The sequence below is a fragment of the Hypomesus transpacificus genome, chromosome 9, assembly GCF_021917145.1.
Source record: "Hypomesus transpacificus isolate Combined female chromosome 9, fHypTra1, whole genome shotgun sequence".
Taxonomy (NCBI): domain Eukaryota; kingdom Metazoa; phylum Chordata; class Actinopteri; order Osmeriformes; family Osmeridae; genus Hypomesus; species Hypomesus transpacificus.
The window spans coordinates 14560998-14573641 of NC_061068.1; the positions used below are offsets into that span (position 1 = coordinate 14560998).

At 40.1% G+C, this 12644-nt stretch overlaps 2 protein-coding genes and 1 long non-coding RNA gene across 5 annotated transcripts in view; 2 read left to right on the forward strand and 1 right to left on the reverse strand.

Annotated features, from left to right (window-relative positions):
• The window catches only part of LOC124471292 (NACHT, LRR and PYD domains-containing protein 12-like), a 1476309-nt gene that overhangs the window by 133215 nt on the left and 1330450 nt on the right, over positions 1-12644 (forward strand). The gene's annotated exons all lie outside the window — the stretch shown is intronic.
• Positions 4399-11441, reverse strand: LOC124471370. Of its 3 annotated transcripts, XM_047025859.1 has the most exons (5): positions 11325-11441; positions 9792-9858; positions 5474-5691; positions 5039-5198; positions 4414-4694 (listed from the first exon to the last, which is right to left on the reverse strand). In XM_047025859.1, the coding sequence occupies exons 1-5, from the start codon at positions 11439-11441 to the stop codon at positions 4564-4566; spliced, it is 693 nt and encodes a 230-aa protein (XP_046881815.1). In that variant the 3' UTR covers positions 4414-4563. The 3 variants fall into 3 exon arrangements, with proteins under 3 accessions (XP_046881816.1, XP_046881815.1, XP_046881817.1); XM_047025860.1 differs by lacking the exons at positions 5039-5198; positions 9792-9858; positions 11325-11441 and adding exons at positions 6087-6239; positions 6330-7662 and having other exon boundaries at positions 4399-4694; XM_047025861.1 differs by lacking the exon at positions 5039-5198 and having other exon boundaries at positions 4415-4694.
• On the forward strand, positions 7752-12081 carry LOC124471402. Its single transcript, XR_006956534.1, has 2 exons — positions 7752-10208; positions 11341-12081. It is a non-coding gene; the product is annotated as an uncharacterized LOC124471402 (long non-coding RNA).

Sequence of the window (12644 nt, forward strand, 5' to 3'; positions counted from 1 at the left end):
TTATTAGGCTAATACCAGTTTTACAGTAGATCAATATCTCTACATTAAGAATGATTGTGGTCCAAAGTACTTGAGAATACATGTAAAGATTATAGGCTATTAGTGACAGAGTCCATGAGTGGAAAACAAATTCTTGTGCATTTGTAAATGCGTTTGTAAAATATCCCCTGTGCTACTTGTGACACAGTACTGGATTATACGTATGGCATTAAAATACAGGCCTAAAATATAGATTTTCCCAATGTAAAATACACTGCAGTGTCATCATGTAAATAAAATAATCATAACAGCAATGGGCACATCATAATCCCTCTTAGTTACAAAACAAGTATATATATAAAAACATATATAAAACATATATCTTGTAAATCCAGAGCACTTGTAGGCTACTCTTACAATCTTAATTGACTGATTCATCCTACTCAGTGCTATTTTCTCTTATCTGATAATGTTGGTTATGGTATACATACATTAGATCACTTGTTTTAATGTCTGTTCATATTGGGTAGGCTACAGAAGTTTAACACATCGAAAGATATAGCAGATCGCACCACCACAGCCAAAGACTGAGCTCACGGGCCGGGACGTCTCGTGGATGGTTTACCAACAAATTCAAAATGCTAACGTCTTTCTTTGCAGTTGTTGGTGGTTTTCATCGAGATAAGACAGAATGAAAACTGTTAGGAAACCTTGTCCCAAAATAGTTTATTTAGCTAGCTAGCCCTGAATTTTCAAAGACGCTAGCGCGTGGCTGATCACGTTCACAGTCGGTCATGGCATGCTCAGCAATGGCGTCTGTAAAAGTATCATGTCACTAATTCTTCCAATTTGTACATGACATTTGTTTTTGGATAAGTTTATTCATTTTAACCTTTAGATGCGTGAGTTCTAAATATTTCAGACACTTTCACCAGAGTACGTGAGTGATTTTTCCAAAACGAAAGCTATGTAGCTTTAATTAGCTTCCGTTACCTAGCAACCTAAGATAATACTCGTACCAATGCTACTACTTGCTAGTGTTACTTGTCAGCCTACTAATTGTACATTTTGAAGCCATACTGTAGTGTTTATCCTACAGTTTCTGCCCATCGGAAAATAGTTGGTTGGAATGTTCAGAATCACACATGTGCGACGCTACGCTGTGGGGCTCTGCTTTCGAACGATCACATATGTGCGATGCTACTCCAATATCAATATACTAATACTAATACTATGTACGCTAACTACATTCCACTTTCATTTCTGTACAGGTGATCCGAACACCATCACAAGTACTGTGTCCCTTGGAAATTATGGTAAAGTAATGAATGACCGTTTATAACAGTGACAATAATTGTATGAGCAATGGCAACCCTGAAGGCTATGCTTGCTTTGAAGCAAAAGTATGACTTAAAACGTTTGCATCACCAGATGCCATACCTCTAGGTGTCAACTCTGGTCTGGTGGAGGAGAACCCATAGGGGGCCCCGGAAAACAGCTGGCAGCCAGGCAAGTGCAAATATAAGACAAAAAAAAACACTCAAACCATTGCCATTGTAGGGCATACCTAATTGTAAGGCATACTTAAGTTGTTCTGATCTCGGGGGGAAACATATTTGTCAAAACAACAAATGTTGTCTTACTAATGCTTTGTATACCCCATTTAGCTGTACCATCTTGGGCAAAGACCAATCAAGGTAACATTTGTTATGTCCATCAATGTTACAGCTAATCTAGAAGAACCACAGTGTATGCCAATCATGCAAACTCTTGTAAACTTGTTTTACTTGTCTTTAATTACAGACACATTACAGGTTATGCTCCGGAAGATGGAGACATTGGAAGAGAACCAGCGAGAGGCTCTCCTGTTCAGGCGACCACAGGGCAGACACACTGAAGAGGTGCCAGTGATGGACCTACAGGTGGCCCAAACACAGGCTGAACTCCAAGACCTTGAGGAGTGCCTTAAGGTGCTGGAGTAGTGAAAGAGAGTGGTAAGTGTTTGGAGATCCCATAAACTATGGCTTACACGCATTCAACGTTCACATTGGTGCTGACAATAAGTTCATGACTTCTAATTCCAGACGCTGTGATGAAGTGGAAGACGGGACTGGGAGAGAAAACTGTGGAGCTCCGCATAGAGGAAACACACAAATCTAGAATCACATAATATTTTAATTGATGATGTATATTATTTTAGATGAGATTTTTGACTTGTATAGCCCCTTTTCACACGTGCGATTATGTTAATCGAACACTAACTTATTTTGTGCTTCCTTGTCAGGGCCAACAGACAGGACTCGTAGCAGGGACTGGAAGAAGATTTTAATTCATTTTTTGCACTTTGTTTGTTTGGCACTTTTGTTTTGCAGTGTTTTTTTCTTTGCAGTGTTTGTTTTGCAGTGGCACTTTTTATCACGTATGTATATATTTTGGCCATTTTAGTTTTTATTGTAAATTTTACATGCATACTTTGTGCATTGTCATTTTAGCAGACGCTCTTATCCAGTGCAACTTACAGTAAGTACAGGGATATTCCCTGGAGGAAAGTGAGGTGAAGTGCCTTGCCCAAGGACACATCATTTGGCAACCTTCTGATTTAATAGCCTGATTCCCTAACCGATCAGCCATCTGACTCCCCTTTAGTATAGGTAGACCACATATTTAGGATTCCTATATGTTGAATGTATATACCTTCCTGCCAAAGGAAATTCCTTGTCTGTGCAAACTTTCATGGGGATTAAAACACTTTCTGATTCTGAAATGCTGCCTCGTTTATGATTTAGCTTGAGTCAGGCTACACATCACTCAAACATATTCCTCCTAACGTTGGCTATCTATTATACCAAAACAAGTAGCCTTCAGGGCAAATGAGGTCTGCATATGAAATATAGGTTACTTCATAATTAAGTAAATTATTAACGTCGCAGTTACGGACTAGCAACGTCACAAAACAACGTTGCTAGGAGGTCGCGGTTACCGACTGGCAACGTCGGAAAATAACGTTGCGACGACGTCGCGGTTACGGACTGGCAACGTCAGAAAATTACGTTGCTGGGAGGTTGCGGTTACGGTATGGCAACGTCGGAAAATAACGTTGCCATGACGTCGCGGTTACGGACTGGCAACGTCGGAAAATTAACGTTGCCACAACGTCGCGGTTACGGACTGGCAACATCCCAAAACAACGTTGCTAGGAGGTCGCGGTTACCGACTGGCAACGTCGGAAAATACCGTTGCGACGACGTCGCGGTTACGGACTGGCAACGTCAGAAAATTACGTTGCTAGGAGGTTGCGGTTACGGACTGGCAACGTCGGAAAATAACGTTGCCATGACGTTGCGGTTACGGACTGGCAACGTCGGAAAATTAACGTTGCCACAACGTCGCGGTTACGGACTGGCAACGTCACAAGATTACGTTGCGGCAACCTACTGGCGCCCCACAGATGCACGGTCCCGCAACGTCGCCAAAGACGTAGCGGCAACGTATGTTTCGTCATCGCGTGACGTTGCGATCATCAAACCCAAGTTCGCGTGATGCAGATCTGTTGCTGCTGGTGAATGCTTTGGAAAGAACGTTTTAAAACCAATTGGCATGCTGCTTCAGATTTCTACACAATGTAGAGACAAGCAGCTTCAATTTTCCACTAGGCTTTCTGTTTGATGGCTTGAAAACGACTTTTAAGTGTTTAGATAATTATAGTTTGCCGGTCAGATCGCTGCCCTGCGCTCTGCTGTGCTGCGATAAGCAGGCATTAGGCTACATTAGCCACAAACATAAGATGTACTAACGATTTCACTGCAGGGCATATGCATTTGCTATACTTTATTTAAAAGCGTATGGCCTTTAGAATTCAGTCGTGTGATGAATTTTACAGTCAGTACTATTTTTCCCTGCAAAACCGACCAGCTAGCATTGTTAGCAGTAGAACGTTAGCTAGCTTCTTGTTTATTTACTTGAGGCTCTAGTTTTTACATCAGAGGCCTGTTCCATAAAGCGAGTTTACCGAATAAGCCAGACTTAGCCTATGTCAGTTAGTCGGACTCATTTCTTGTTCATTCGGTTCCATAAAGCTACCCAGATAGCAAAAATCATCTGGCCCAGATCCGGGCCAGAGCCTCCATAAAGTCTGGGCCAGATCCGTAAAACGGACTCGGGCCGGTGTCCAACGGCACAATGGGCCAATACCGGCGCGGATCCGTTTTACGGATGTGGTTCACATCCGGACCGACACTGGGCCAGTTCCAAAACGGCAACGAATATTTCGGTTATATTCCCCATATATGTTAGTTCACGCTCAATATAGTTCTCAGTAAGAAAAAAAAACATGAAGATTTTCAAATAAAATACTTTTATTAATTTTCAAGCCATTAGTTTAAATATATGTACATTCTCAAATTTTAACATAACAAAAAACACAAATGTATAAAAATACAAATAATAAAAAATACAAATCTTTTATTAAATCAAATCAAATGCATAAGAGGAAGAAAACCATGTCCTAGTTTAATGATTCACTTTAACAATACTAAATGCACACATAAAACAGGAATGAACAATGAGTTAGACAGAAGACACAAACTAAGAGGTCTCCTTGGCCATCGCCCTGTCTTTGCGGCCGCCTCCCCTGTCAGATGCCAGGTTGAACCATCTTATGGCGCAAGAGTCAATCTCACTGTCCGGTGCACTCTGATGATTCTTCCTTACAGCTTCTGTTGAGGGAGTTTGTCCATCACTTAATAAAACTGTCACTAACAGATATTCTGAATGTTCCACTTATTCCAGCTAATTCTTCATTGCAGTGGTTCTCAAACCTGTCCTAAGGGACCACCTGTCCTGCATGTCTTAGATGTTTCCCTGCTCTAACAAACCTGATTCAAATGAATAGGTCGTTATCTTGCTCTGTAGAAGCCTGTTTACGAACATGCATTTGAATCAGGTGTGTTGGAGCAGGGAAACATCTAAAACATGCAGGACAGGTGGTCCCTGAGGACAGGTTTGAGAACCACTGCTCCATTGTTTTGACAGCTACTTCACTGTATTTTACAATACTTACTGATTAATAGAGTTCTCGTGAGCATTTCTTTGAAACATTTTTTGCCATTTACTCCTTTCCAATTAATTCTTTTGGCCACTGTGTCAGAGAAAATCTTTGATAGAACATTCCAGGATATTCTCTTGGTGTTCTGTCCTCCTACTGCACCAAGCGCAGAAATCTGACAAGATAAAAAAAGGTTTCTTCTTGATCAAAAGACAAAATATTTGCTACAATTATGCACAGTTTTGTTGGCTCATGAAATCAGGTCTAAAAATGTTGTTTTGTGAACTCTATGAAGTTTGCAATTCTGCATCAAATGCTGGGTTTATCTGAACAGAACCCTGCACTCAACACCAGCTAAACAATATTAACACCCAGTAGACTAAACAGCAGTGATGGATGTCGCCTTAAAGGTGATGATGTAAAAAGACAATGAAGTTGTTGGCTTTATACCATGTTTTGCTTAGCATGAGAATTCCTTGAGTCTTTCAGCCACTCCTCCAACTCCTCCACTTCAGACATGGTGGCCAGTGGGAAACTCATATTGTCCGGCATCTCAGCCACTGGAGTTTCTGTACCCACTCTTGCAGCAAGACTGTTGACAGCAGCAGCAAGTTGCATTTGTTGCTGCTTGATGTGTTCCAGCAGGGTCAGGATGTGCAGCTGAGCCGCTACAGAAATAGTTAAGAAACAATTAAAAGTGTTACTTTTAGCTGTTACATGCTATTCCTCTCTTCATCATTTATTTATCTATCATATGAAGTATGATATATATTAGGGGTGTCAAACCCTGGTCCTCGAGGGCCGCTGTCCTGCATGTTTTAGATGTTTCCCTGATCCAGCTCACCTGATTCGAATGAATGGTCGTTATAACAACCCATTTAATTGAATCAGGTGTGTTGGAGCAGGGAAACATCTAAAACATGCAGGACAGCGGCCCTCGAGGACCAGGGTTTGACACCCCTGAATATAGTTTCAAAGAGCACATAATGTAAGTAGAAATATTTTTTCATATTGACTTATTTAACCATTTATATGGTCACAGTCTGTTTTAAAATGATTGTACCAGAGCAAGGAACAGGTCCAGTGCCGGTCTTCCCCAGTCTAAAGCTAGGAACGAAAAGGTGGTCTTGGCCATTTTCTGACAGAGGGGTGGCAGAGATCCGCCACACAGGACTTGAGGGCAGACGCGTAGGGGTGTCAACCAGTGACATTGGAGCTGAGGACAGGTAGGTAAATTGAGCACATTAAGAACAAAGCCATTTGATAAGACCTGTGATATGAAATTGTTTTTTTGAAGTAGGCCTACCTGTGTCACAAGCACGGTCAGATTGCCTCCTCAAATCTGGACGATGTCCAGCAGAGAAGTGGTGTGGAGGACTTGGAAGCATGTAAGGTGGAGGGCTAGGGACAAGTGGTGCAGGAGCTGTAGTATGCCTCTGGCCTGGCAGAGGTCTAGTAGTGGTCTGGCAAACTACATTGAGAGTGGGTGGAGGAATAGGAGGCAATGGAGTGGAGGTGCGTCTTCTCTTGTTCCTCTCATCTGCCTCACTGTCAGAGTCTGTATCACCAAAAATGATCCTAACAAGCAAAGCAAAACAGCTAACAACCTGGTATGTGCAACATAAAAACTAGTTTAGAATTGAACAACATTGGCTAATTACTTATCCTTATTAAAAACATCATCTGTTTGTAACTCTTAAGTGTTACAGATCCCTCAGATTTTCTCTTACCTTGGCTTACTTTTTCTTTTCTTCATAATTACTTGTTCCTCGTCATCAGTTTGTAACTCTGACGTGTTACAGATCAGTGAAACCCTCAGCTTTTCTTTTGCCTTCATGTAGTCACCTGATAAGTTTTGAAAATCTGAATTATTAGTAAATAATTAAATATAAACTTTCAAATATTTAATGATTTAATAATTTCAATGCCTTATTAAGTTAACTTTCTAAATGGTTCCGTACCAGCTCTAAAGAGGACTCGAACATCATACTGTTTCCAGTCTGGTCCTGGATCCTCCCGTTTTTGGACAGCTCTATTGATGCGTTCATCACTTTTGTAGTTTGGCCACCAAGTCACACCATCTTCAAACCACGAGTCTGATATAATGTTTACTGTTTTTGTTTCAGTAAATTCCACAACTATATACATCTGAAAAAGAAAATACTACGGATTAAAATGAGCATTATTTCATAATTTCTTTGGAAATAATAACCCAAAATGTTTTCCATTCATTAATTGTCTTTCTTTGTAGTCGTTTGTATTGTTGTTATAGTCTGACTTTCAACACGTTCTGAGTGCACTTATTGTAGTTAGTTTCTGTATGTCTTACCAACCATTTTCGTTAAAGATACTTACATCATTAAAATTCACAAGTATCCAGAACCCTTTCTGGGCCCTTTTTCATTTGGAGTAAATGTGCTGTTTTTCTGTTAGTCTGGCAGTCATTTGTCTTATTATTAGTCATTGGTCTCCCACTACTCAAACTCCCCACCCTCCCTCCTTATACCCACCACTCCAACTATGCCCTGTCACTATGCATGTGTAAAAAAGGCATGACAACAAACTTATCTTTATAAGGTAAGAGGACACACTTAAAGGAAATGTCTGACACTTTAGCTACCTTAAAAGGTCCTGTTGGTTGAGACACAATACATGTTCTAAGAAAATCTGAGCCCATAGGATAGTTAAAGAACCTTTCAATTTTTGAGAAAACTTTGAATACTACATAAATTCCTTCCACAGATTGAGTGATGTTATGTAAAACACAGATATCTCTGCCTATAGCAAAAACATTATCGCCTGTGGAAACTTTCACTGTCCATTCTTTAGTATGTAGCTCTCTGTACTGTGCTTCAGCTTGAAGGCCATCAGGAACAGGTCCAACATAATGTTGCCTTCTTAGACCCTCACGACAACCAATGCTGCAGATCTTTTGAACCTCTGATAACCTTCGTACTACCTGAGCAAGAGGAAATTCAGGCTTTCTAACACACCTCTTCAGTTTATGAAGGTAATTTTCAAATGGAAAAGCAGAGATAGTGTCCAAACAACCATGCACATCTGCATCTGCAGACAGGTGGACCAAGGAATGGACATTATACACTAAGGCATCTCTGCCGTACAGCTCCCCAAAATGACTAACAAATGTGGAGAGCAGTGTGTTTGCATATGTACTATACATATGGACTAGCTGTGGACTGACAAGGATGGAAATACCTGTAGATAACAACATAAAGTTGTTATATAAATTACTGTCTAAATATGGTTCCAGAACAACAGGGCCTGTATACAAGAGAAATTGTCTGAACTCTGTAACTTTCCAACGATCTAATTCTCGAAGGGATCGGGGTTTCCTTGCAAACTCTACTGGTATATACCTACGCATCTGAGTTAGACTTTCTGAAATCCTGTCAACAAGACTAGAGGACAAACGAAACATCAGAGGGCCCCTCAGCCAAATGTTTAGCAATCGTCGCATTACACCTAAACATGCAAGGTGCATGTAATCAAGGGGAAACCGAGTTACCATACCAACATCTAAATTAGAAAATCCATGAGGTCCTTCATGGTGATGATCCTCATCAGCTCTCTCTGAAAATGATGAGTCAGTCCGTAACATGTAATTATTTAAAGGGTAAGTCATTCGTCTGTTAATGTAAACACCTGGCTGGGAACATTTATCACATCCGTGATATCCATTGTGAGCCTTTGTGTTTTTTACAAATGCCCTAGCAGGTGTATCACACACAACAGAAACCAGTTCAAGGAACACTTTTTTCCCACTGAAATCAAAACCTCTCTGTAGCTGTTGTAACTCACATGTGAAGTCTCGCAAAAATTCTTCAGCTGGATAAGGTTTTTTACTGCCACAAAAAATGCCTATGACAACAGGTTCCTTCATTGGAACACTTAACAGAAGTCCTAAAATAGGCCAAAACTGAATATTTGTGCTTTTAAACAGTGGTAACCCATCAATATTAATCTGCAGCTTGAATTTAAAGCCATCAGCAACATTGCGTATATGTTGAGATAAGGTGTTACGAAGCGCTGCCAAGATACCTGTATAATGATACAACCCACCACATTTTTCTTGTATTTTGTAATTAATTTCTGTTTTGAGGACAGTCCTAGCATCTTTTGGCAGTTCTGGGTGGTACACCCTCAACAGGGTAAGGAGGGCTGTGAGCGCGACCAAAGAAATACTGAACTGTACAGCCCAATTGGCTAAGCTGTCCAAAAGGCTCACATGCTCTTCATCAGTGTCATCATCAGACTCTGAAACCATTTCTTCTCCCCCCCATTCTATGTCTGTGTGATGGTCATCTGAATTGTCATCCTCCACTTGAGGAGTAACGCTAGAGTCACAATCATGGTTGCCATCGCTGTCATTGGTGTTGTCACATGGGTCTGCCCTGTTTTCTACCGCCTGTTCTGTTAAATGAGAGTCGTCTGCAATGTCATGGAGTCGTTTTTCTAATGCAAAGCGTGCCCTCTGCCTGACTCCGGAGTCTGTTAATGGAGGTTGCCTCCTTTTCATCTTCTCTCTAAAATAGATTCTGACAGAAATACATGTTTTAGGGTCCATCTGGGGTTTAACCCCAGCCCTCTACTGATCTTTATTTATTTATTTTCCACTGTATATGTGTGTGTATCAGACATTTATCTGAATAACAACAAAGTTAATACAAAAACAACTAAACAAGTTAACTTTTTACTCCTTATACCCATAAATATTGTAACACATTGTATGTTTGTGTGTTTGACTCACCTTCCTGTTGTGCTGAAGACGTGATGTGTGACTCCTTTCTGTTACAGTATTCCAGATAAACCTCAAACTGAAAGAACATTTTTTACATGATTAAGATTATTATTGTTTTAACAAATGAATACGATCAGATATTATTTCTCAGATCAGAATCAACTAATTAAATGCCGTTTCAAATTATATGGTGAAATAATAAAATACAATGGAAAGTGCATGATTTTTGATTGGCCGATTGACTCTGAAAACTAGCTATTCACAAGCGACAACTTGCTTCTGAATGGTCATTTCAAGTAATTGACAGTTGCCGTTGCCAATGCTCATCCATATCCTGTCTGGCTAAAGATCCTACTGTACTGTAGGACTGTAGAGCTACAAATGAGCAACGGACAGCGACGTTGAAGAGAACTGTTCAACATCGAGGTAAGCGTGATAATATAATAATATAAATAACATGTGCAACAAGTCATATTTAATTAAAATGATGGAACACAGTGTATTTGTTACGTTTGTGTCGTAGCTTGCTAACTATGGCATATCTGGCTAATGTTCCGTTAGTAGGACCGAGCTACAGTAGACAAAGCTAGAGCTAACAGTACATTAGTAGCTCGAGCTAGCACTATAGCTACTGGTTTATTTTATAGCAGTTCTTCCAGTCGTGGTTTTACAATAGCTTTTAAAATTGTAGAATGGACAAACCAATCGGTAATTACTATGTATATATACATATAACAAGTTGGTAGCTACAGGTCTATCCATAAAGAGGCATGCCCGGCCAGTAGAAATAGCGTTAGCTTAGCTCTAACAATTTAACAGAGCACACCACTGGATCGTATTCGATGTAGCTATATTGCTAGCGCCATCTAGCTACAGCAGCTAGTATACGCACTGTATAATGAGATGTACACTTACATTAAGTCATTTTTAGTTACAATAATATTATAAACTTCTATCTACTTACTCAACGTTACTTTTCAAAAGCTGGTACTGTATCGTTAGACCACCTAGTTTGCTGGTGTCCTCTAACTGCCACAAATAACGGTTTGTGTCCGAATGTTTAGCCACAAATTCACGAGACAGCCATCTCGTGCGATCAGCTTGCCCCTTGTTGATTATAACTGGACAAAAACATTTACAGTACTTGTTTGTACCGGTTTAACGTTGTTTTTATATACAGTTTGGGATGTAAAGTAATATACGAGGTCTATCGGTATACTGCAAAAGTAAATGCTTAACTGATAGTTGCCATGCACTTCTAAAAGTCTAACAGCAAATGTCAAATTATGTCAAAAATACCTTTAAGTCATGAGTTAGCTCGGCTATTTAACCAACTAAAGACCTCCTTAATTACCAGAGTAGGCCTGTTGGATTACTCCTCCTCTTCTAATGTTATGTTCTGATTGCCAGTGGGTTGTTGTTTATGGTGACTCTTATTTAGCATGTAATGGGCAAATATTTAACATGGTTCTGTAGCAAGATGAGTTTAATTTTCTTGGCTGTTTCTGTAAGAGCATCTGCTAAATGACTAAATGTACTTACTACTTTTATTTTCCAGTGAGCAGAGCGTTGAAGATTCTTCCTGGTGATCTGCTGCCCATCATCAACAGTGTTGGGGACTTCTGTGTGCTTCTTCTCACTTCCTGCTATAACAACCATTCTCCATTCCACAAATATAGCTGTTGTTTCTACTCATTTGTCAATTGTGTACAGCAATTAAGTGCCAAGAGGGTGTGGGTTTTCATTCAAACAACCACTATACCAGCTGATTTTACAATTGAATTGCTGCTCTTTATTAAACGGGAGCCACAAAGTGAAATCAGATGGTGTAGTCGTGCTTGGTTACGTAAATGTTTTTCAAAGTTATGTAAATGTTTTTTTAGCACGGTAGGCAATTTGGTGACAACCTGGCTGGTGTGTCACTGACTATCCAATGTTATCAATCCATATAGCCTCCCTATTATAATTGCACATCCTCATTACAATTTCCAGAGGGCTTCTCTCATAAGCTCCGCTAAGGATATCCCTCCTGGAATATGCACATTCATGTTTGTTAGTTCAGACTGTCAATAAATCTGCCATCTTACAAGTTTAATGCAGTTGACTGGCTTGATATTGCACAGGTTTTGCATCCCTTATGTAAGAGCCATTTTCATTGGTTTATATTTCGCATCAATTTGCACACACCGCATCACTCATGGGAATGTAAAAATGTTTGTTGATGGAGCTTGATGGACACATGTACTTGCATGTTCAATGGAAGAACATTGTGATCAATAAAGGGCCATCAAAACACGGACAACAAGGAGTCTGTAATTTCAACTGCCAGCTACGGAGCGGCGTAAGGTAGAAGAAAGCGCGTCAGGTAGTTATAGACATAGACAGTTTTAAGTCTGTATAGCAGACCCTAAGTGGCCTTAAGTTGTAGTCTTGGCCATTATACATAAACTGACTTTTTAATCACACATTGTGGTGCTAATTGTGTGTTATTGTTTGTTTAACCACCTACATGTGGCTGCACCGAGTTTGCCAACCGTGGTTTCTGATGTTGTATTATGGGGTAGAATGGTGTATAATTGGCCTTGTGTATATCAGGGTGAAGGCAATGAATGCAGGTAGGCCTATGAGTGTGACCATTGACATTGTCTTACAATACAAAGTGTAGCACACAATGAGGGTTAAGGAAAATGTTCCGATGACACAGGTTATTACTGGATAAGAGTCGGCTAAATGACAATGTTATTAACGTAGGTAGACTATTAAATATGCAAGCTGTCTTTTAAACACTCGATGTCCAATACTTTTCATGTCTGGGAATGTGTGAAAGGTGTTTGAAACTCGATTAAGACGTCGTCAATGACG

Bases quoted from the DNA above. Each gene is read 5' to 3' on its own strand.
- LOC124471370 (XM_047025859.1), bottom strand. From the start codon at position 11,441: ATGGTTGTTATAGCAGGAAGTGAGAAGAAGCACACAGAAGTCCCCAAC. The intron at 9,859-11,324 runs GTAAGTACATTT...ATGTTCTTTCAG, and splicing joins CTCACTGGAAAATAAAAGTA to TTTGAGGTTTATCTGGAATA. The intron at 4,695-5,038 runs GTAAGTATTGTA...CTCCCTCAACAG, and splicing joins CACGAGAACTCTATTAATCA to AAGCTGTAAGGAAGAATCAT.